General features: G+C 37.7%; 1 protein-coding gene across 2 annotated transcripts in view; it reads left to right on the plus strand.

Annotated features, from left to right (window-relative positions):
- Positions 1 to 25947, plus strand: part of LOC138175891 (gamma-secretase-activating protein-like) — a 117203-nt gene that overhangs the window by 31676 nt on the left and 59580 nt on the right. Inside the window, exons 7-13 of one of the 2 annotated variants that reach the window (XM_069106539.1) lie at positions 5467 to 5536; positions 6686 to 6735; positions 9078 to 9182; positions 9445 to 9504; positions 10623 to 10666; positions 13495 to 13580; positions 23425 to 23502. In XM_069106539.1, the coding sequence (XP_068962640.1) occupies positions 5467 to 5536; positions 6686 to 6735; positions 9078 to 9182; positions 9445 to 9504; positions 10623 to 10666; positions 13495 to 13580; positions 23425 to 23502 (493 nt within the window). The remainder of the gene's footprint in view (positions 1 to 5466; positions 5537 to 6685; positions 6736 to 9077; positions 9183 to 9444; positions 9505 to 10622; positions 10667 to 13494; positions 13581 to 23424; positions 23503 to 25947) is intronic. The other variant, XM_069106540.1, reaches the window with a different exon arrangement.

Genomic DNA, 25947 nt, shown 5'->3' on the forward strand with positions numbered 1-25947 from the left:
TTTCCACAAGATTTTGAGTTACAAATTTTCTCCCCATTTTTCCCCTACCCACCACCCCAAAACAATGATCCCACTGAATATCCCCTCCCCCAATCTGCTCTCTCCCATATCTTCCCCCATCCCTTCTCCAACTTTCCAGTAGGGCGTGGTGGATCTCTATGCCCCAGTGCCTGTATATCTTATTTCCCAGTTACATGTAAAATAATATTAATAATAGTATATATATATTTTAAACATTTGATTTTGAAACTTTGAATTCCAGATTCTTTCCCTTCCTCCCTCATCACCCACCCTTACTGGGAAGATAAGCAATTCAATATTGGTTGTCCGTGTGTAGCTATGTAAAACATTTCCATAGTAGATATATTGTGAAAGACTGACTATATTTCCCTCCATCCTATTCCACTCCCACTTGTTCTATTCTCTGCTTTGATCCCATCCCTTTTCAAAAGTGGGTGCTTCCAATTTCCCTCTCCCCCTAGCCTACTCTCCCTTCTATCATACCCCCTCTCATCCCCTTCCCACCTATTCTCCTGTAGGGTGAGATACCCTGTTTAGTGTGTATGTCATTCCCTCCCTAAGTCAATGAGACTTGACTCATTGTTGATTCATTCCCTTTTGCCTTCCTGTTCTTCCCCTCCATTGTAACAGTTTTCCCTTGCTTCTTCTATATGAGATAATTTACCCCATTCGATCTCTCCCTATCTCCTCTCATTATATTTCTCTCTCACCTCTCAATTTTACCTTTTAAGTATCATCCCTTCCTATTCAAATGGTCCTGTGCCCTCTGTCTATGTATACCTGTACATATATATACATATACTCACATATGTATTCATATGCACATATACCCTCCTATATAGACATATATGAATGTATATATATTTATATTCCCTTCAACTATTCTCATACTAAGAAAAGTTTCATAAGTTACAATTATCATTTTTCTGCGTAGGAATGTAAATAGTTCAATTTTGATAAATTGCTTATGATTTCTTTTCCCTGTTTACCTTCTCATTCTACTCTTACTTCTTATATCTGAATGTCAAATTTTCTATTCATCTCTGGTTTTTTTTCATCAAGAATGCTTGAAATTCCTCTATTCCATTGAATGACCATGTTTTCCCCTGAAACATGATACTCAGTTTTCCTGGGTAGGTGATTCTAGGTTTTAATCCTAGTTCTTTTGACCTCCAGAATATCATATTCCAAGCCCTTTGATCCATCAGTGTAGAAGCTGCCAGATCCTGTGTTATCCTGATTGTATTTCCACAGTATTCAAATTGTTTCTTCCTGGGTGATTGTAATATTTTCTCCGTGTTCTGGGAACTCCAGAACCTGGCTATAATATTCCTAAGAGTTTCCTTTTTGGGATCTTTTTCAAGAGGTGATCGGTGGATTTTTTCAACCTCTATTTTGCCCTCTGGTTCTAAAATATCAGGGCAATTTTCCTTGAGAATTTCTTGAAAGATGATTTCTAGGTTCTTTTTTTGATCATAGCTTTCAGATAGTCCAATAATTTTTAAATTATCTCTCCTGGATCTATTTTTCAGGTCAGTGGTTTTCCCAATGAGATATTTCACATTGCCTTCTATTTTTTCATTTGTTTGGATCTGTTTAATAGTATCTTGATTTCTCCATAAAGTCACTAGCTTCCATTTGCTCCAATCCAATTCTGAAGGAATGATTCTCTTCAGTGAGCTTTTGAGATTCTTTTTCCAAGCAAGTTCGGCTTTTTAAGGCATTCTTCTACTCATTGGCTTTTTGAGACTCTTTTGCCATTTGAGTTAGTCTATTTTTTAAAGTGTTATTTTCTTCAGTCATATTGTTGACTCTCATTTCATAATTTTCTTCTATCATTCTCATTTCTCTTCCCAATTTTTCCTCCACTTCTCTTATTTGGTTTTCAGAATCCTTTTTAAGCTCCTCTGTGGCCTGTAACCAGTTCATATTTTTCTTGGAAGCTTTTGGTGCAGGAGTTCTGACTTTTTTGTCTTCCTCCTGTTCCATGCTTTGATCCTTTTTGTCCCCAAAATAGGAGTGTAAAGTTGGATTGCTCTTCTTGCTTTGCTTCCTTTGCTTGCTCATGTTGCCACTCAATTACTTGACTTTTGAGCTTTATGCCACAGTACAACTCTGCTACCAGAAAGGGGAGCTTTGTCCCAATTGGCTGGGCTTTTCTCAGCTGCTGGAGCTATTAATTGGCTGCCCTCTCTGAAGCCTTCACACACTCTGGCAAACTGGTGACGCACCCCAGGACCTCTACCCTAGACAGTGGTCCAGTTCCAAGCTGGTTAAAGGAAGAGCGGTTACCCTTCAGACTGGTTGCTTGGTCCCCCTACAATCTGCAGGCCAGGATCTCTGAAGCAGCCAGGAGGCAGTGGCTGCATGGCTCCCATGCCTCAGCTGCTTCTTGCCCTAGAGGCAAAGGCCAGACTTCTGTCCTGAACTCCATGTTCCCGCAAAGTCTACACTGACCTCTCATTCTGTCTTTGGCATCCATGGGTTGATAATTTTGGAAATTGCCACAACTGCTGGTGATCTGAATTCCCTCTAGTTGATGGCTGATTGTGGCTGCCCTGAGGCTAAAACCGTGGGGTCATGTGGGGCTGGGCTCAGCTCCCAGAATGCTGTGCTGGCCCCTTCCTCCCAGCCTGCCGGGCTGTCTTCAGCAGGAAGTTGGCTTCTCTCTGTCATTTTGTGGGTTCTATAGCTCCAAAGTTTGTTTAGAGTCATTTTTTACATGAATTGGAGGAGGTGTTAGTGGGAGCAGAGCGGATGTCCTGTTTCCACTCTGCCATCTTGACTCCACCCCAGTGATTACTCTTTTTAACTGTTCCTAAATGGTTTTATTTTTTAAAATCATACTCAGGTCTACTCCAATCTTTCTTCAGGACTATCCAGTTAGTAAGAACAATCTTGGTCTACATTTTACATTTCTTCATATAAAAGGTAAATGATCTGTTCTTATGGAGTCCCTTATAATTTATCTTTGATATTTTCCTCATATTTTTCTTGGATATTATATGTCAAATCTTCTATTAAGTTCAGGTTGTTTTTTTTTTAAACAAAATCCTGAAAGTCTGATAATTCATTTACTATTCATTTTTTTCCATTTAGGATTATGCTTAACTTTTCTGGGTATGATATTTTTGGCCACAACCTCACTTCTTTTGCTCTTCATTCTATAGTATTCCAAGACCTGTAGTCTTTTAGTGTCACCACTGCTAGGTCTTTGTGATTTTAATTGTGGTACTGCCATATTTAAATTTTTTTTTCTTGCTGCTTGTAATATTTTATTCTTGAGCTGGGGGTTTTGGAATTTGACTAGGATATTCTTGTAGGTTTTCCTCTTAGAATCTCTTTCAGGTAGTGATCAGTGAATTTTTTCCATTTCTACTTTCCCCTCCTGTTCTAATGGTTCAAGACAATTTTCTTCAATTTCTTATATTATTGTGTCAAGATGTTTTTTTTTATGATAATTTCAGTTTGATTATTCTTATGTTTTTTCTTCTTGATCTATTCTCTAGATCAGTTTTTTTCTTATAAGATGTTTCACATTCCCTTCTATTTTTCTATTCTTTATATTTTCTTTTATTATTTATTGGTCTCTTATAGCTTCACTGGCTTCTCCTTACCCAATTCTAATTTTCAAGGAGCCATTTTCTTTCTTAAGATTCTGGATCTCCTTTTCTAATTGGTTGACTTTCTTTTCATAATCTTCTTGTTTTTCCTGGATGGTTCTTTTTATTTTTTCAGTTTTTCCTCAATCTCTCTTGTTGATTTTTAAAGTCTTTTTAAAGTTCTTCTGTGAATTCTTTTTGGGCAGGTGACCATTTAAAACTACTCTTTTGGGGAGGAAAGGCTTTTTTTTTTTTGCTTTAGTCTCCTCCTCTGAAGCTGAACCCTGATCTTCTCTATTCCTATAGGAATTTTTGATGGTTGGATTCTTTCTCCTTTGTCTGCTCATTTTGTTTTAATTTGTAGCAGCTGATTTTTTGTAGTCATCTCTAGTCCTGGGGTATGGGGCATGGTGCCTCTCCTCCTTCAATTCTCCTCTATAGCTTGGAACTGAAACCAAAAATTCTGCTTTCCTGTAAGTGTTCACAGCCAGTGGTGTCCTGTACACTCCCCAGGAGATTGCTAGACCATGTGTTAGCAGCACAATTAGATCTGGCATTCCTTATCAGCAGAGGTTCCCTCAATCTTCCCAGGCTCAGTGAGGACTCTGGACACTGTCCCGGAAATGAAAGTTCCTGTGGCTGGGGCCCAGGTTATCTCCCCACCCAGCTAGCCCCAGGGCTTGCCACTTATTGTTTCAGAGAAACTAGCCTGGAGATATTTATTCTTCATGAGGACCAACCTCAGTCCTGGGATTTTTCTTCAAATCTTCTGCAGTTGTCCCTGGAGGACCACTATTCTGCCCAATTCTTGCTTATTTTTATTGCTCGATGTTCACCCTGAGGCACTATTTTATCATGTTTGTGGGGGAAATCTGGAAGGCTTGGAATTTTCTGATCTACTCTATCATCTTCCGGAATCCACTCTCTCCAGCTCATTTTAAAGATAAGGAAACTGAGGCAAACAGTGTTAAGTGACTTACCCAGGGTCACACAGCTAGAGGTGTCAGAGATCAGATTTGAACTCAGGTCTTCCTGACTCCAGGCCTGGCACTCTATCCACTGTACCACCTACCTGCCGCTTTTCCTTCTCTTAGGTCCTTTTGTTTTACTTCTTTTTTTTTTTCTGACTTCCTAATTTGTATTTAGAGTCAGACATTATGGGGTGTGTGTGTGTGTGTGTGTGTGTGTGTGTGTGTGTGTGATCTAAGTCAGAGGGAAGAGAGAAGAGAAAGACAGAGACAGGAGGCATATATTGAGAGAGAGAGAGAGAGAGTATTTATAATTGTTTATTTCTTTCTCTGATATTTAGAATTAGCTCTTTAAGAAACATATTGTTTTGTCCTCAAGAAAACAACCACTTACTACTCAGAATATTCACTTTTTGGTTGTTAGAGGTGAGAGACTCCATATAGGTAGAACCTAACAATATAAATGCAGGATCCTTGGATTTAGAACTGGAAAGAACCTTAGTGGGAATGAGTGATTATCTAGTTCAGTCCTCTTATTTTATAGCTTAGAAAACTGGGACCAAGAGAGGTGAGTGAAATAAATGTTTTGGGAATAATTAAATATTGATCATTTTTATAGTTAATAAGTAGCAGTACTGGGACTTAAATCCAGGTGTTCTGATTTAAAAAAAAATCAGTTTTTTCTTCTATTGTACCATATTTGGTTTCCCCTTCTTCCCAATAGAGTCATTGCATTTTGTGTGTATATCCTCTAAATATGTTTCATGGTCACAAATAAGTTCTGTATATGGCAGAACACTGATCAGATGCTACTTTTGGAATATCTGTGCTAGTAAGGCAGTTGCTTATGGTTTTGAATAATTTGCTTCTTACAGTTTCTCTACCCAATTGATGAAAGAAATCCTTTCCCAGAGAGCCATCTGTTACTGATTTCAGAAGAGAAATGTAAGTGTCTCCTTAGTTTTCATTTAGTATGACATCCTGGTTAAAAAAAAAACAAAACCAACACACAAGACCTATATATTAATAAAGACTTACAAATAAAAATGATCTACTTGCTGAGCTTTTCAAGCTTATCTGGGTGACTTATACAACTAGGGATAGCATCCCATTCCTTGAATGTAAATTTAATAGTAGAACTGATTTCCTGCAGAGGTGACTTCTCCTGACTACTCTTGATTGCTTCATCCTTTTTGTACTTTTCTCACATGGAAATGTGAGCTACTTGATCACATCTGAGAAGAGGTGAAATTTTGGAAGTGTTCCTTCAAAATAGGCAAACATATTGGAGAATTTTATGCTATCAGTTTTACTGAATCTGCTGTCAGAAATAGAAACTGTTGGAGGCAGCCAATATAGGCTTTTGTCTTGAAGAATATCGGGTTGGGTTTGTGTGGAGCAGTCCCTTGGTGACCAGGAGTGCATACATGCTTGATAGCAAGCTTTAAGGAGGGCTGGTAGTGGTGATGTAACTTGTTCACTGACGGACAAGAGATTGTCCATCAGGTTATTTTAAAGCTATGTGAAAGTTTTATCCTGATGAGACTGCCACAGGTTAGATTTTTCCTCCTTCTTCCCCCAATCATCTTTTGTAATGGGATTTTCCCCCTGAGGTATATTAATTTGAATGGTCTAGTTTTTTATATGTACATTCATATATATGTATATATGTGTGTAAGTAAATGTGTGTATATATGTTGAATGTGGAACTATAGTGTTATGAATTCTTTATATATATGTTGAATCTGAAACTATAGTGTTGTGTAGTCTTTTTTCCAAGGTTATGTGTGAATAATTGGTTCATACTTCAGAGAGGAGCACAGCTAACATTAAAAGCATTATGCACTATGGACATTTTAGTGCTGAGTAAATGCAAGGCTTGAAAGAGACCATGGGGCAGCAAAGGGCACTGTTTTTAATTGAGCATTTATTGTGAGGGCACCATCTGGAGTTGGACTGCTTTGTGTCCTGTCATTTAATCTGTATTCCCACAGGGCTTTGTTCATGACTGCTTCTGTGCCAAATCATTAACTGGATGCCTTAGTTCTATTTGTCATAAATATTGAATTTTGCTTCTTTTTTATTTTTTTTAAGATATTGAACAATTTCATATCCAAGTCTTCAGGGAAGATGAAAATAGGGTGGTAAGTACTTGAACCTTTCTCTACCAGTGCAATTCAAAATTCTTTTATAAACAATTCATTCCTATAATTATTTAAAAAAAGACAGAGTTATACTATTGGAATATAAAAATACTTCAAAGTTTTAGCCTATAGCTTTATATAATGACAGTGATGACATTAATTGCTGGCATTTATATAAAGCTTTAATGTTTACAGATTGCTTTATAAATAATTTCTCATTTTTCCCCCCACAAACCCCTAAGGAATAGGTAATATCCCCATTGTTCAGATGAGTAAACTGAGGCAGACAGAAGTTTAAGTGACTTGCCCGGGGTCACATAGCCAGTAAGTATGTAGGACAGTATTTGAACTCAGGTTTTCCTGATTTTAGGTCCACTGATCTATTCACTTGTGCCACCTAGCTGCATTTTACTACCAAGGGAAGTTATATTCCAAAGTTTTCATCCCAAAGGGATATAAACTGTCAGGAGACAGTATGCTGCTGTGGAAAGGATGCTGGAGTTAGTTGGTCAACATAGGTTTCAATTCTGCCTTTGGAATTTGTCTACCTCCCAGGCTTCAGTTTCCTTATCTGTTAAAAAAAAAAGAGGGGGTTAGACTAGATGACTTTTGAGATCCTTTCTACCACTAAATTTAAGATTCTGTGATTTACCTCAAATTTGCTACAAACTCATAGGTTTGACCAAATGAGAATACTAATAATATAAGAAGTGAGAATAATAGCTAATGTTTTCATAGTGCATTACATATATTATCTCATTTGATTATCACAACAGGTCTGTGAAATATATACTACAAGTATTATTATATACATTTTACATATGTGGAAATGGAATCACAGAAAGGTTGAATTGGTCACCCAGTTAGGAAGTGTTGGAGGGTGATTTGAGCCCAGGTTTCCTTCTGACTCTAAATTGCATGCTCTTTCTACTATGGTGCCTCTGTCATTTACAGATGACTTGGAAATTAGCCTGGGATGTCAAAGACTGGGAGGCAAATGTCTCTGGTATCTACTTGCCTCTTGCAGAATGCTTTCTTGAGTAGCTAGGATCTGTCCATTGGGGATGGGAGGAAGCCAGCCAGGCAATTGTTGCTCCATTCAGCCTGTCTCCAGGCTGTGGGTACCCCAGACTAGTTTCCTATCCTCCTTAAACTATGCAGCATGTTATAGTGAATGTAGCACTGGACTTCAGATAGGCAAAACCTTTGATTTAAACCCCACATCCTCCATGTCAGCCCCCGAAGAGAAATTCACCCCAAATTTGAAGTATGAATATAAGTGAAAATGCAGGATAACTATTTTAAAGCTCCCCCACCTTGCTTGCCCCTTCAGTCTATTTCTACTCTTGGTCTACTAGCCCCTGTGGAGCTTACTCTGAGGCCAGATGGGTAAATTGGAGTGGGGGCTGACAGTAGAGAGAAAGAAAGCATTTTTTTTTTTAAGCAATTGGGGTTAAGTAACTTGCTCAAGGTTACACGGCCAGTTATTTCTGGGTGTGGTGCTGAGTGTCTGAGCCTGGGACTCGATCTCCAGGTCCTCCCAACACTAGAACCGGTGCTCTTACTCGCTAGGGGGCTGACAGTAAAAGAAATTCTACAATTGCTATGGGGAAGCACTCTATAATACAGTGATCCTCAGACTTTTTGGTCCCAGGACTTTTGTATATTCTTAAAAACTATTGAGGATACCCCTCCACTCCAAGAGATTTTGTTTTTATACAATTTATTTATTAAGTATTTACCATATTAGAAATTAGAATGCCTCAGTATTATTATGAAAATTGTTTTGACTTTGTAAACCCCTTGGGATACCAGGACTACATTTTGAGAACCACTGCTATAGTAGAAAAAGCTCAGGATTGTTAATAAGGAGACCTGAGTTTGAGGCTTACTTCCGCATGTAACCCTCTGAATGGGTTTGAAGAAATCACTTAACCTCAGTGTCTTTGTCTATAAAATGAAGAGGTTGAACTAGATGACCTCTCAGGTACTTTCCTGTGTTGTAATTCTGTTTTGTTTCAGATAAGTATTTGACTGTAGCTGTGGACGTGTCTACTTCTCCTTTGCCTTCAAAACTGAAATGGCTTCATTAGGTTATATAGGAGTCTGAATCACCTGCTGACTTACAGTGGGTGTGGCCTGGCCCATCTAGGGCCAGTTTAGTTTCTCTGTAAGATGGAAATGATGATGAAGTCCTACCTGAAAGAATAGTTGGAAGGAATTATTAATGAAATATTTAAGAGCAGTTTTTATCCTGAGATACTTGATTGCTGATGCGAATTACTGTTTTTCTTTTTTAAAATAGTTATATAAGGTCTAAAAAAAATCTTTTACCCCATCAGGTGATTCGAAATTCTGGTCACCTTCCAAGAGACAGAGTTGTTGAGGACTTTGTTTGGGCCCAATGGGATATATCAGAACAGAGATTATACTATTTTGTCCTGAAGGTAAAAAGAAAAGGAATCCAGTTTTTTTCTACATAATTATGTATATAATATGCATGTAATATATAATCGAATAATATATAATTGTAATTTTCTATATAATTGTGATTATTGCTTTTAAGCTAGATTATTTAGAGATGTAGTTCTGTCAAAAAGTGGCAAAAATACTCTCTTCCTAGTTCTGTTTACCTCTTTAGTTTTCAATGGTGACCTCTAGTTATGTATCACTTTATTAATTTTGATCATAAATTGACTTTTCTTTTAGAAATCAGAAAGTATCTTAAAGTGTATCCAGTTTTATGCCGATGAGAATTTTAGCTTAATAGTAAGTCCAACCTTTTACTTATATATTTTCCTTCTAAGTGAACCTGTTTAGTAGATTGCATTTTGGAAGTATCAGTGACATTGTAAAATAGTATTTAAGCATTCAGCAACGAGTTAGACAGCTAGAGAACTTTCCAGGTGGGGTTATGTATTACATAAAGAAAGGAATCGTGGGCAGCTAGGTAGCACAGTGAATAGAGCACCGGCCCTGGAGTCAGGAGGACCTGAGTTCAAATCTGGCCTCAGACACTTAACACAAAAACTAGTCCTGTGACCTTGGGCAAGTCACTTAACCCCAATTGCCCTCCAAAAAGCAAAAAGAAAAGAAAGGAATTGAAAAGATTAGTAATAAAATATACTTTAAGGAGTTAGAGCATCTCAGGTATAAGAGTAGAGTTAATAAAAAATTAGGTAGTCTTAAGTGGTTAAATATCTTTATATTTGCCCTCAGAATAAACTGGGGACATTAACATAGGTGTGTGAAACCATGTAAACATGTATAGGTTAATTGGAAAAAACATCATCACTAGTTCAAACATAATGCAACATCATTTCTCATGAAACAAACACTGGGTTAACATTATAGTTAAGGAATAGTAGTTGAACTGTCAATTGAGATTATATTTCATGGGTGTTATAGTGTATAGTAGTTGGTCCTGATATAGCCTTGCTAATGTACTTTATTAGTTCTATTCAATTTCTAAAGTCATGTTGACATTGCCACAGAAGTATACTATTACAGATGCTATGTATTCCTCCAGAGGCCTATTATGAGTCTTATGTGGCTATGGCTTTCCTTGGGCTCTTTGAAGGAATCCCCTTCAAAAAGATTCCTAGAAAAGATTTGTCAGGTCTGACTTTCAAAGATAGAAATGGACCCATTATGAAAAATGCACTAGGCTTTGATTATAAAGAAATACTAGTTAAAAAAAATTCAACAGGCTTTTTTTGTGATTGAACTTTTTTGAATAATCCCAAATGATGATGATTACTAAACCAGAATTGCTCAGATGTCTGCCAAGGTGTAGCCTTAGTTGTCTGAAGATACTATGCTTTCCTTTCCTTTTGTTAATATTATTTTTTGTTGCTTCCTTCTAACACCCACCCCTGATTTTCAAGTTTGAAGTTCCCTTGGACATTTCATTTGGTGACACTGGATTAACGTAAGCAGTTTTCAGATTAATTTTGAATTTTTAATAGATAAGTGGACAAAATGATTCATGTTCCTACCTTCCCTCTAGATTGAAGGATACTTAAGGACAGGGGTCATGTTTTATTTAGTCCCTATGATACTTAGTGCAATTCCATGACACCCAGTTGACATGTGGCAAGTGTTGAATTGTATCTTATCATAAACACAGGACTTTCCTGAAACTTATCTGTGGAACTGAAGGGAAGACAAAAGTTTTCTTTGTAAATCCATTTCTTTATTATTCTTTTTTTTTGGGGGGGGAAGGCAGAGCAATTGGGGTTAAGTGACTTGCCCAAAGTCACATGGCTAGTTTTTGTGTTAAGTGTCTGAGGCCGGATTTGAACACAGGTCCTCCTGACTCCAGGGCTGGTGCTCTATTCACTGCACCATCTAGCCGCCCCTTCTGTTATTCTTAATGAATGATCAGAGTTAAACTAACCACTTCATCTAAGAATAGATCTCAAATTTCATAACTGTAAAGTTAGTCAAACTGATTTATAGGGTCCTTCTGATTTTATGAAGTATTTCCATGCATTTTGTCTATGGAGGTATTTCTTTTTTCCCCTGTGATTGAGGGAAAAGCTTCATATCCATCCTGATCATCAAATGGTTAGAAGTAAGCTATGCTTTTTTTTGTTTTATTGATTACTTTTGATTTTATGTAACCATAGTCTCTTTAAATCTTCCCCTTCTGATTGGCTTTATAACAAAGAAAATCAATTAAGCAAAAATATCACATTGTGTCCCTTGTCTCTGCTTTGAGAAGAGAGTCAGGTTTCATTCTTTGTTCTCCAGAATTATTTTTGGTTTTCAATTAAGAAATAAGTCATATTTAAAATAAAGGAGCAAAACTCTGTCCTCCTAACTGTCCAAGATGATGCAGCTCATCTGGTTTTTGCTTCTGAGCAGAACTGGGACAGTGTGGGGCAACTGTAACATGCAGAGGGCACAGGAGAGAATACCTTTTCACATATTTTTCCTTATAAATGCCATGTTTTTAATGTCAGAAATGCCACTCATCATATAGGTATTAATTTTGTGAAAAGTCAAGTTGTATGTATCCCAGTAAAGGCTGAACTATTCCTTTAGGCACCAACACTGTGTGTGTTTGTGCGTGTAATTTTCCAAACTAGCCTAGAGCAAAGAAATGCCTCTCCTAGCTCTTACTCTTTTTTAAAAAATCTATCTTCTCTTTTACCCAAAAGATAAGAATGGCATGAATGTCCATGTGATGGAAGGAGATATGATAGGCATCTGAACGAATTTACACAAGGGTACCTACACATACTAGACCCATCACTTTGAATTAGAATCATCATAAATCTAAGCTGCATTATATTTTGCTAGTTGTAGGGTTTTTTTTTTAACCATATGAGACTTTTCAATTCTGCTTAAGTCAGAACGTGAAGATAATTTTTCTCTCCTGTTTTCATGGCATGCTGACTTCCTTGCAAGTTATTGCCATGTCCAGTTTGTATTTTGGAGTAAGAAGAGAAATACCGCAATCATTTGTATTCAGAAGCACCAACTAGAAACAGGAATCACTAGAGAAATTTTGCCTTTAGAGAAAAAAGTGGTAATCTAAATATTTAGGGACTCAGATTTCTCCTTTTGGTGATAATGTGCTATTTTTTCTGGAATTAATTAGTCTCATCTATGCTGGCTTTTAGATATGCTACTTCCACTGTAAAATTCATCTCCTTTTTTGAGAAGTCATAGAGTGTTAACTCACTGACAATTGCCTATTGTTAATAAAAGGAAGTTCTATGCAAATGAAATGATTTCATTCTAAAAGTCAACATTCCCACCCATCCACTATTATTGAACCAGATCATAGGGAAGAAAGAAAAGATAGCATTTGTGAGGACTACCCAGAAACCTTTTATGGTATTTCTTCCCCTTGTTATAAACCCCACAGTGTTATTCATTGTCTTTTGAGAAATCTTTTTTTAAAAATATTTGAACAAAGATAAGTGAGATAGAAAAAAAATCAAAAGTGAAAAAACAACCCATCATTTTCGTTATGAAGTGAGAAGGTTGTAATCCTGTTTCTGAATAATTAAAGATAGGCATACTTTTTTTTTTAAGTATCTGGAAAAGAGTGAAGTATTTTTAAAAAGCATCTGAGATAATTTAGCATGAATGTTTTCACTGATTGACATAAACTACTATGAAGAAATTGTCACTGGATGTCTTCTTTAAGTTCTAAAATAAAACCATTTTCCCTAGTTCTTATGAGACAGCTATATGGCTCACTAAATACTGCTGGGTTGGGGATCAGGATAACCTGAGGTCAAAAGTGGGCTCAGATACTTAAATTTGTGGCCTTGGGCAAGTCACATCAATTGTAAATAATAGCACCTACTCTCAGTGTGGTTGTGAGGGTCAAAAGAGATCATATTTGTAAATGCTTGTTTTCTTCCACTCTTCCTTCTTATGCACAAATAGGTTAAACAGAGCAGTTTACTTCTTCAGGGATGCTTAGGATGAAGGCAGTGATAAAGCTAGAATGAGTGAGTGCTACAGTTAAAAGAGACCAGACTGATCCTCTGGTCCAAGTTCCTTATTTCCTAGGTGTGTGTGGGAAAGCTGTGGCTCAGAGCTGGCAAGGGATTTGCCCACAGTGGTCACAGGGATTATTCATGGCTGAACTGGAACTAGAACCCAGGACTCCTGATTTCTTCCAGCTGTAATTATCCATGTTATATGTCAGTGACTGTCCATAACTCGCAGGAAGCAACACAGTGTATTTTGTAAAACTGTTTGCAATATTTTCTGTTCCCTTTTTTTTCCTCTTAGGCTTGTGAATTTTGGGTGTGAAGACTCTCAAAACCAAGAAATGTTATCCAAAAATTTGAATCTACGTGTTTTTACCAGTCACACAGGTAGTACTAGGTTTATCTTTACCTTTGCTTTTAGTCACCATAATATATGCATATCAGAGTTCTTGAAAAATGGTCACATTGCTGACTCATGGTTTTCAAAAAAGAAACTGTATTAAAACCATGTTATAATATAGTTCATTTTAATATGAATTTGGATATACTCAAACTTATGTGAGAAACAAAGCTTTAACTTTTTTAACACCAGCATTCTGTTAGTGTTGTTGTATTGCTATGATTAATGCAATACTCTCAGTGTCCAAAGAATTAAAAATGAAAAAAAATGTAGGATAGAAAGAAAACCTGGGCTGGTTGTATATTGGGGGTGAAGGATTATAGGCAGACAGCTAGAGTACTCCATTGGCATCCTTGTAATGTCAGGAGAAGGCATATTGTGTGGTCAGCTTATGGGAATCCATAGACAAGAATCAAGCTGGATGAGCTGGTATGGGTGAGTTGAAATTCATGTTTTTGGAGGAAACTTCCAAAGGGATGAAATCCCAGATCCATTTGAGAATGTTGAATACCATATAACAGAAAAGGTACCTGGAAGGTATGCGCAGGTTGTAACATAACACAGGAGAAATCTAAAAGAGGATTTGAGGTAAAGGGATATCAGAAGCAAGGTCTATAGGCAAGGAAGAAGATGCCCTTGCTAGTCAATGATGATAACAGATGAACTGTCCAAGTATTCTTTGGTTTTCTTTCAAATATCAGGAGAAAGAATATCATCCTTTCCTCTCTCAACCGTCTTGGTGTGTGGGACCCCCCCAGTCAGATTTAAGAGTGTACACAGACAGTGTACAGGAAAGCAGGTGTGAACAGTCTATAATATGCATCACTGGACAGAAGGCTCAAATCAATGACATCACAGATACATTTTAGCATGCCAAATTACATCCCCTCTTCCAAAAATAACTTTCTATAGCACACATGTATTGTCCTTAAGTGAAAGTGAACCATCATTAGAATATCATATACTTTACATTATTTTTGCTATACTAGTGATTGATCTATCTATATGTTCTTATATGATACCCCTTATCAGAGGGGCACACTTTGTGGGGATGGGTAGAGACAGGATCTCTTTATTTCTCCCAGGCTAGAAGGGTAGTACTTACTCACAGGCTTGTCCCACTATGATTACCATGGGAACTTTGACCAGTGGGGCTGTTTTGCCCTTCTTTAGGAAACTTTGTGGCTCCCCTGCTTCTAGGCAGTCTTCATGTTAATGTCAAACTTATTGAGAATACTCAATCAGGATAACCCACTGTAGCTCAGAATGCCTGTGTTCAAGAGAGGGACCAGCCTCTGCCTCTACTGGTAAGCTGGGATTACAGGTGTAACCACCATAATGGGTTTAGGCATATATTTTGTAAGACAATCTGTGGTCAAGAGTCAGAGTGAGACTAACTTGAGATTATATAACCTACATGAAAATTAAACCCATTATTGTTTAAGAACACAGTATCCTGCCTAGTGGATCCATTAACAAAAGACTGATATAACAGGGTTACTTATGGCTAAGATGGGAAGATGTGGATCTGGAAATAGGTATGCATGGCAAGCCCCAAAGAAGAATCATTAAGGATTCAACATCAGCTTTGAAGGTCTCCAGTGTAGGACTCGGGGCTCTGTGTTGTTTACCATTCTTATCAGTGACAGAGGAAAAGGCATAAATGACATTTTCATCTACTTTGCAGATGGCTCAAAGCTAAGAGAGATAGCTAGCATGTTGGATGACAGACTCAGGAACTACAAATAATTCCATAGTTTAGGATATTGGGCTGAATCTAACAAGATGAAATATAAGAAGAAGAAATGTAAAGCCTTACATTTCTTACAGTGGCTAAAAAAATCACTTTTACAAGAACAATAAGGAGAAGCTTTGGTTAAACAATATTTTTAAGAAAAACCAAGTGTTTTAGTGGGCTATATAATCAATTTGAATCAAAAGTATAATGTAACAGCCAAAGAAGCTAATATAATGGTAGGCCACCTTAAGGAAAGCATACGTTTAGGATTAAGGAGGTGGTTATTTTGTTGTATTATACCCACTTCATGGCACAGTTGTATTAATTTCTGGGGGCCAACTTTTTGGAAAGATATAGTTAACTTGGAGAGTATCTTGAGATGCTCTAAACTGGACTTGTGAAGAATCATGAGATCTTGACACATGAAGTTTAGTGATAGAACAGAAGATCTTAAGCCTGGAGAAAACACCCTAACCTTAACCCTAATCCTAAACCCTAACCTTAACCCCAACCCTAAACCCTAACCTTAATCCTATCCTAACCCTAAACCCTAACCCTAACCTAATAACTATTTCCAAATAATGGAAGTTCTGTCAAGAGGGAAAAGGATTTGATGAATTCTGCTTGGACAGAATTAGAGATAAAGAGAAGTTGCAGAAAGGCATATTTAGGTTTGACACAAGGAAACACTCCCTAAAAATCAGAGCTGTCCAAATGTATAGTGGGCTACCTGACGAGATAGTTCTTTGTGAAAGGACATCAAACGAGAGCCCAATGGTGTAATGTAATGCCAAGCAAAGGCAACTTCCCAGGTTCAAAATACCAGCATAGGTGCTCTCCATTTTATTCAGTGACAAACCAAGAACAGAGAAGATCAAAACATGACATCATTCCAAATACAGCATTTACTAAGCTTGATTAAATAATCTCCAAGGACTACCCCACCCCAGGACCTTCCAATCATTCAATCAATTACAAAGTCTCTGTTCTAAATACTTCTCCACCCCTAGGCTATACCTTAATTAAGTCCACCACAAAGCCCCTCTTCTCAAATGGAGATTAGTTACCAAACTTAAGGTCAAAAGTTCCCCACCCCTGGATCACAATTGAATCTACCCCAGAGTTACATCAAGTTTAAACACAGCACTTAATACCCAAATGGAGGTCTTTTCTTCATCTTGACAGGAGGCAAGTTCTCAGCAATCTTAGTTCCTGGGGAGACAAGGCTTAGCAAAGCCACAAGATACATTGCCAGTCTCTTCATGAATTTATCCTCTGTCTGTAGAACAGTCCTAGAACCCCTGAACACATTAGCAAAGCCCTCTCCCAGGATTTCTGTAAACATACAACAAGAAAATCCTTCTTCAGGGCTTCTGAACCAACAGAAAGGCTCCCAGACCCCTGCAACAACAGCACTGTCCTTCACCAGTGGACAGTATTCATTCTGTCTGCAGGACAGTCTCCAGACCCCTGCAACAACAGCACCGTCCCTCACCAGTGGACAGTATTCACTCTCTGTCTGCAGGACAGTCTCAGGGCTTCTTAGCGAACAGCCAGGTTCCAGGACTTCTTCAACAAAAGGACTGTCTTTCACCAGTGGACAAATCTGGCAAAACAACATCAAAACAGACAGACAAAGTACCAGCAAAACAGCCATGTCTCCTCAGTCCTTGGCAGCTCAGGGGGCAGGTCTCAAAAGCCAGGGCAATTCAAAGCGGCCACCAGCAATTCTCTTAGTCTCTCTCTCTCCACGAGGTGCTGCTTCCAAAAAGATCTTCCGCCTCTCTCTAGTGTCTCTCCAAATCTACATCACCAGCTCCTCCCAGTTCAGGACTTTCTTTTCACATCAAAAAGTCCATCCCACAGGTGGGATTAACAAGCTCTGGGTTTTAACACAATCAATTTGAAAACCAAGCCAATACAGGGGAATCTTTAATTGCCATTACTATCACAAATGGCCACTTGTCAATGACATTGTAGAGGAATACACTAGCAAATAGAAGCTAACACTTTTATAACACTCTTAAGTTTTGGAAGTACTTTATGCTTTATTATTTCATAGTTTCTTGCTCAGACAGAAGTTGGATTAGATGGCCTCTGAGACATCTTCCAACACTGAAAGTCTGTTCATACTGTGTTAGCCCTTTATCCTGATGCCAATGTTATGTGTAAGTGCCTGTGTCTAATAAATACTGTTCTAAAACTTTCTGAGCCATTTCTTCAGTGTTTAAGGATCTGAAATTTTATCAGTATGGGTCTCCCTCCAGTGATATCAATCTCAGAATCCCTCTATAACTTTGTAAATGGCTTTTGAGAATTTCTGTTTGCCCTGCCCCCCACAATGACCTTGTAACTGACCCATTGAGGAGCCTCTCAAAATTTATCTAGATCGATCCTCTGATAATAGACATGCAGTCTTTCACCCAGTTTTTGTGTTGCCTTTCCATCCTGGCAGGATATTCCAGTGTTTATATTTCACCAGCTTCATCTTCAAGGACATATGCATAACGTGATGAGCCAATGGAGTAAGACTTAAATGAAAGTTCTAAAACAAATGCTACTGCGTATTGCTAGCAGTATTAGTAACATTGTCCCCTTCCCCGACTTTACTTCCCTAAAGGCACTGGGACTGAGTCCAGGCCAGCCTCTGTAGCCATTATCCAGGGAAACAACCACCATAGATATAGGTATCAAGTGGTAACTAACTGCTCCTAATGAGCTGGTAAGCCCAAGAACCCTGGCAGTAACACTCCCCAGGTCACCAGCTCTATTTTCATCCCAGTCCTTCTAGTCATTGTCTAGGGGAGCAGCCCTTGTAGAAATGAGACCTGGGAGCTGCCTCTCTAAGAGCTGTAACTTCCACCTACTCAGCAGTCATCCCTATTAAAGACTCAGAAAAAAAAAATCGTTTCACCAAAGTCCTTGACACTGTCACATGGCTCATCATCCAAAAAGAATATGCTTTTTACCAATGGAAATCATGCTAAAGAAGATGCATTGCTTTTGCTTTGCCAGCATTCCATTGGACCTTTACATCTGCCTTGTAATTAAAAACTGCTTTATGTATTGTCTTTCTCTATTAGAATGTGAGGTCCTTGAGTTCATAGGCTATCTCCAATGATGAGGACAGTCAATGTCTATCAAATTTATTTTTTCATTGATTTGTTCTTTGTAAGGTGTTGGATATTCAATTCATCTGTTAGAAACTTCCACCTAGTTTGTCAAAAGAGTATGAAAGATGGGGCGGCCAGGTAGCACAGCAGGTAAGAGCACTGGCCCCAGAGTCGGGATGACCTGGGATCAAATCCAGGCTCAGACACTTAGCACCCACCCAGAAACATGTGTAACCTTGAGCAAGTTACTTAACCCCAATTGCTTAAAAAAATAAAATAAAATAAAGTCCTTGAGGGCAAGGATCATTTAAAAAAAAAGAGTATGAAAGATTTCTTGAAAGTATTCTTGTTATGGTGCAACTTATTTCAACCTTTACGCATGCCGTAATTGAAACAATGTATGACAGATGTCAGGTATGTTGCACATTTTTTTCCTATGATCATGGCATGGCATTGGAATAGTCATTGTTTAGATTCTTCCAGTCTAATGTTGGAAAGCTAAGGAATGTTTCTTTGTGTATATATAATAAGGAAGATGAGAGAGAAGAAAGACTATCCTAAAGGCATCTGCCCTAAAAGCTGTATTTTTAAAGAGTAAATAGTTTAGTCCCTTAGCTGTCTTCAACATTCCTTATTTGGATGACTAATTTACCACCTGCCTTTCAGCAGTGTGTGAAGTTAAACTGCTTTCTATGGTTCTCTTAAAAATAACCTCTGTGATGTGTTTGTTCTTTCTGTTTTGGTACTTTTCCTGATTCACTTTTTCTATTTTTATTGTCTACTGCATGATTTTATAAATGGGCTACTACATGTCGTGTCATATTGAGTAAAATGTCTGATAAGTTTAGATGGCCCAAGCTGTGAATGAGTCTGCTTTTTCCTCTCTCAGTGTCTGTGAGAGAAGAAAATGTGCCCTGTTCTCCACAGCCAACCCTGGAGACAGAATGCCGTCTATGTCAAATGGGATGCTTCCAGATTGGCTAAGATCAAGCACTTCTGAGAATCCTCTTTTGTTTTCCAACCAAGGGAATTAAATGATGAGTTGTCAGTACAGAGGTTCACAGAATGACCTGTTTTGTATTTGTGGTTAAAGATTCACTTCCTGAGAGACGGCAAAAGAAGGATGGAACAAAACAGGTGGTCTGGTCCATCATGTCCACGTCCAGTGTAGTTATCTACAAAATAATAAGCTTAATTCTTCTCTGCATGCACACGAATGAATATAAATTCCCTAGTCACAGAAGGGAGGAAACTCTCATTCTTTTCCTCTAAAGTATTTAGCTCTAAAATGAAATTTAGCTAAGGACTGAGTCTATTTTAATAGCCAATAATCTGCTGACTAAATCCCTCTTGAGGCACCTTCTACTGGAGAGGGATGGATAGAAAATAACTCTAATCCTATATCACTTTCACAGAATTTAAAGGGCTGCCTTTTATTAATTCCCATGAAATGGATTCTCTGGTTCCCGGGCAAGAAATTATAATCATGTTTTATGCAACTTGTCATAATTATTCCAAATGATAATATCCTATGAAAAATTAATATTTTAAGTTCTTATTGTTAAAAATTATTCCTTGATACTTAGCTGATTTTGATATTCTTTGACGATCCTCTTCCTCAATGGAAATTTATTAGCACATTCACAAGGTAGAAGGGATTCATCAGGAAGCTTTGTTTCTCAAATTATTACTTCTTTCCCTGCCTCAATTTTTTCATGAACTGCAAATTTATAGTAGATTAACATAACTGACCATCCTGGGCCACCCTGAGCTAGACACTGTTTTGTGATTTTGGGTGTTCACATACTATTTCCTTTAGTCGTTAAGTAAGTACAGATATTTGAGCCTGTTGGCAGTATGGTAATTACACCAATGTGTTGCATTGGTTGTGGTGGTGATAAGCCAAAAGATTTCCCTGTAGTTGTTAATGTTCTTTCCCTCTCAAATTGTCCTGGTAATACTTATCTGTATACATGTTGTATACTGAGTTGGATATATACTCCTTGGGAACAGGAACTAGTAGTCAGTGTAAAATAAATGTTTATTGGTATGGATTGTGACCTACTCAATGAATCTAGGTCTAATTAATATTAAAAATTCGCCTCAAGAAATTTTCACTGGGCATATTTTTCTTCTGCCACATTTTAGCATCACTCCAAATTTCTGATCTGCCTCAGAATAATGATGAGAGGAGTAATGGTTTTTGAGAATGACTTTCGAGAACTTTGCAAAAGAAAGCATTGCATAAATGCAGAATTAGTTGGAGATTCCTGGTACTGTAATATGTTGGTATAATTACCATACTGTAAACAGGAACATGACTCAAATATCTGTTTTGACATGATGACTAAGGGAAGGGTATTTGGACATCTTTTTTTTCCTGTTCTTTTTCTTTTACCTCCATGTAGTATTTATGGTATAAGGATTTAGTCACTGTATGTTATTGGTGAAGAATTAAAAGTGTGAAGCATTCACCTCTTTGGATTCCTTGGATATCTCAGTAGTAAAAAAGGGATGGGGTGGGGTGGAGCATTACAGCAATTGTTGGGAAGAATCTGGGGCAAAGCTCAAAAACAGGTTTGGTGGTCACAAGTAATCAATAGAATTCGTCAATCTGGATAAAAGCTGAATTCCTAAAATGACGTAGGCTGTGAAGAAAAGAAAGGAGCAGGTAGCAAATTCCTGGATTAGGGACTCAAAGGTAAATTGTCTAACTTTAGCTTTCTACTATTATATTCTATGACTACCTTATTTATGTTCTTATCAGATTTGAAAATGACACAAAGGCTAGCTCACACATTGGGTTATAGGGTGAGGATCCAGAAAGTTCTTGATTGTCTAAGACAGAGAGCTAAATCTAATAAGACAAAATTCACTAGAGGTGGATGCAAAGTCCTATGCTTGGGTTGAAAAGAATCAATTACATAAGCACAGGATCTGTGGCCAGATGACAGTTTATGTGAAAAAAATCAGAAGGCTTTAGTGTTTTGTGAGCTTGATATGAGTCAACCAAGACGCGTGGCAGTAAAAACAAAACAAAAAACAATTCTTAGATTACATTGAGAGTCATAGCATTCAGGACACAGGAAGGGATAGTTTAATGTAGCTTGCCCTGATCCAATCACTTCTGAAGCATTGTGGTTCAGTTCTGGGAACTACATTTTAGGAAGTGCATTAACAATCTGTATGGTGTCCACAGGAATTTTATTAGGATGACAAAGAGGCTCAAGACTATAAAAGGACTGGTTATATTGGATATTTAGCCTTGAGTAGAGATGAGGTATCTTAAATTATTTGAAGAGTTGACATATGGAAAATGGGGTAGACATATCCTGCGTGGTCCCAGAGGGTAGGACAAGGATAAAAAGCTTCCTAACAATTAGAGCTGTAATGGACGGCCTTGGGCAGAAATGAGGCCAGATTTCTTAAGAGGGGCCTTCAAGCAAAGTCTGCACCGTCCTTTGTCTGGGCTGTTGTCTAGGTAGTTAGTTTCCTTTCATGTACGGGTTGGGTTAGGTGGCTTCTAAGGTCCATTCCAACTAAGGTAGATGATGCTTTACCTTAATCTGTCATCATATTACAGATAAAGAAATTGCTTTACATACAATGGCTTTTAATAGAACTGATGGCAAATGTATCTGTTTTTTTAAGCCATTTATGTAAGTTATAAGGAGAATTTTAAAAATATTTATAACAAGGACATATGGAATTGCTACAGTTCACTCTTCTGAAGGTATTTCTCTTTGGGCGAGGGTTTGGGAACCTTTGAGTTGGTGACTAGGCCAGAGGGACTATAAGCATTTTACCGCTTTCCATTGCATGGGGCCTGTGAGTACAAATGTAACTTTAAAATACAGAATTGTAAGTGTCCCAGTTAAAATGAAGTACAGAAACATCACACAAGTCAAGCCTGCTTGTAAAGAGAGAACAAAAGCCTCAGTTGTTGGACGAGGCATTTGGTCTGTGGAATTTTTTTTAAAGAAGAAAAAAGAAAAAACCTCCAATAAGATTAATGAGTTGTGGTGCAAATTCATCCTTTTTTTCCCCTCAGACTTAGAATAGAATTATATCATTACCAAGATTTGACAAAAAATCACGTGTCAATTCACAATACTTGTTGAGTTCACTCTTTGTGTGAAACACTATTCAAGGCACTGTGAAAAATTAGAGGAAATGAAAAACATGAACTCAGTCATTATGTAATCTAATGATGGGTGCAGCACAAACATGAAAATATAAAAATAAACCCAAGAGATAGAGTCATGCGTAAAGCTATTAACTATATTTAAAGTCCATCAGCTAGCTTAATATCCATAAAAATAATTGAATTTGTCTATTGTAAGTAGTGGTGTGCAGGTAAATGTTTAAAAACTAGTTCTCAAAAAAGATACATACAACACACTTTAAAATTTAATCTGCATCATTAATGTTTTCTTCATCACTTTCTTCTGAGTTCTTTTTTTGGGGGGAGGAGGGGGAAGGTAGGGCAATTGGGGTTAAGTGACTTGCCTAAGGTCACAGTGCTAGTTTTTGTGTGTGTGTGTGTTAAGTGTCTGAGGTCAAATTTGAACTCAGGTCCTCCTGACTCCAGGATTGGTGCTCTATTCACTGCACCACCTAGCCACCCCATTCATCACTTTCTTATGTCTAGAAATCAGCAAAACAAGAAATCAAGCGTTGATTTATAGCATATACCTATTTCCAAGGTGTAAGTGCTTAAAATGGAAATTTCATGATCATCTCTTGCAGGCTGGTTCCAGCTGGCTCCAACATCCCCTTGGTTATATGTCTGTTTCTTTCTTTCCAGCTAAGACTTTCTGATGATTTCTGTCCAGATTAGAGATGCTCAGTGTAACAAAAGGGTATTTGTCTATAGAATGAAAAAACATCTAGAAAAGCATAATTTCAAGTAGTTTTGATTGTGTTTTTTTGAGGGTACAAATCTGCTTGTGACATCTTTGTTTATTGTTTCCTTTCTAGGGAGTTTGTGTGTCTGTTACAACAAGAAATTGGATGCCGAGGAGCGAGTTACATATTCAGTGTTTTACCTCCATAAAGGTACTTTACTGGATGCTTGTAGAATCATGAAATACCTACCGTATGCAGTGCATTGCCCAGGACTCTACAGGAGACACCAAGATAAATTAGATTACTTCAAGGGGCTGGTTTGCAAATTAAATGGAAGGGATCACATTTGTTAAACATCTATGAGTACTATGCTCAGCAAGTCAAGTCAACTTTGGGAGGTGGATACTATTATTATGCCAGTTTTACAGATGAGGCAGATGGAGACTAAGTGACTTGCCCAGGGTCACACTGCCCCAGTATTTGAGGCTGAATTTGTGTTTCTCCCGACTCCAGGCCCAGCTGTCTGTCCTTTCCACCTATCTACCTCATTTTGGTGATGACATATACAAGGATAAACGTAACATCAGTTAGAACATGTTAAATGTAAAAGAGGACATTGAATTTTGAGAAGTGAAGGGAAGATAATTTCTAGTTTTGTGAGAGGCTGGGGGGAATGGTGGATCAGAAAAACCTTCGTGGAAGAAGTAGTTATTCATGATGGGCCTTTCGTAGCGTATTCCCATTTGGAATAGGAGTAGGCATTTTGGGGTGAGGGGAAAAATGTGAGAAAAGGCTTGGAGGGAGGAAAACATGAAATAAAAATCTTAATTGACACTTGTGTAACATGTTAAGGTTTATATCTTCACAACTCCCCCCCCCCCAGGAGGTAGTTATTCCCACTTTACAGATGAGAAAAGTGGTACTCATGGAATTAAAATGACTTTCCTATGTTTACGTAATGAGTATCAGAGCTAGGTGGAGTCCAATGGACTCCAAGTTTGTTCTTGGCCTGTATTTTACTTTTATTTGTTTATTTTTCCAAAACAGTGGAAAGACCCTGAAGGTAGTTTGAAAAAGTCTCATTATAACCACATTTTTTAGTCTTTCCAGCGTTTTCTAGTTTCTCAATGTTGGTGGTTTTCATAGTAATGAATAACAAATCTCTGAAGTACAGTAAGACGAAATATTCAGTTATTGTTAATAATCCTTTGACCTTGCATAATTTCTTTTTGGACTAGAATGATGTTTCTTCAGATCTTGGGCCCACAAGTCATGCTAATAGCATTACTGTTTTTTAGAAAGAGAGTACACACTTATTAATATTTGCTACCTTATAGCTAAATGCTGTATGGGCAGCTAGGTGGCACAGTGGATAGAGCAGTGGGATAGTGGATAGACTTATCTTTCTGAGTTCAAATCCAGTCTCAGATACTTACTAACTGTGTGACTCTGGGCAAGTCACTTAACTCTGTTTGCCTCAGTTTCTCATCTGTGAAGTGAGAAGGAAATGGCAAACCACTCTAGTATCTTGGGTTACCTAGGTGGTACTATAGTGCATAGAGGACCTGGGCCTGGGGTCAGGAAGACTCATCTCCCTGAGTTCAAATCTGGCCTCAGACACTTATTAGCTTTGTGACCCTTGGCAAGTCACTTTACCCCATTTGCCTTAGTTTCCTCATCTGTAAAATGAGTTGGAGAAGGGAATGGCAAACCACTCCAGTATCTTTGCCAAGAAAACCCCAACTGGGGTCATGACCATTGAGACATGACTGTAACCATTGAACAACAGCCTCCCATGGTGGATAGAGAGGCTGGCCTTAAGAGTCAGAAAGGTCTTGGCTCAAGTCCCACATTTAACACATGCTGGTTGTGTGACTTTGGACAGTTTCTCAGTACTCTAGCCTGTAAGTTTCAGAGGAGTTGCTGTCCTGCATTGATAAAAGGAGTTTCCTCACCTGGGAATTTTCTTTATTAATGAAATCACAGGTCTAGTTCCTGCCTCCTATAATTAAAATTAATTCTTTCATCATCCATTATGTAATAGGTGATTTGATCAGTTTATTCCATCTCATAGGTAGGAAATCTGTGGTACAAAAGTTGGTAAATCAAGAAATTTTTGAAACTAGTCCAAAAATGTTTTTGATTGCTTTAGCAGAAAAGTGTGTATCTAGCTATCAACTATCAATTTATAGGGAAATCAGTGCCAAGAAATGATACTAATTTATGTATCCTGTGCATAGTACAGGTTATGGATAATTGATGATGGGTTGAATTAGAATAATTTAAGAGTAAGTCTTAGTAAGTCTTTTTGTACTTATCTGCAAGGCTGCATTGGACCCAGCCTTTCTGCAAGAGTTATATCTTAGCCTTGAAGTCAATGCCAACAAACAAACAAAAAACATCCTTCTGTTTTCCATGATAGGAAAATGTTTCCATAATAGAAGAATAAAAGTAAATTAAGACCCAAATGTGTTTGTATATTATTTAAAATACAGAATAAATGACTTTACTTTTATCGTTTGGAGCTACAGGAAAAAATTTTGATAACTTAATTACATTTTAAAATTTAAAACCAATAAAGAGGGAATCACCTGAAACATCAGGGTAAGGAAAATGGGGAATGGAACCTAATGAACTCGGCATAGTTGTGATTTA

The sequence above is a fragment of the Petaurus breviceps genome, unplaced genomic scaffold (genome assembly GCF_028583685.1).
Source record: "Petaurus breviceps papuanus isolate PSGF00001 unplaced genomic scaffold, PetGlider_PUasm1.0 79, whole genome shotgun sequence".
Classification (NCBI taxonomy): domain Eukaryota; kingdom Metazoa; phylum Chordata; class Mammalia; order Diprotodontia; family Petauridae; genus Petaurus; species Petaurus breviceps.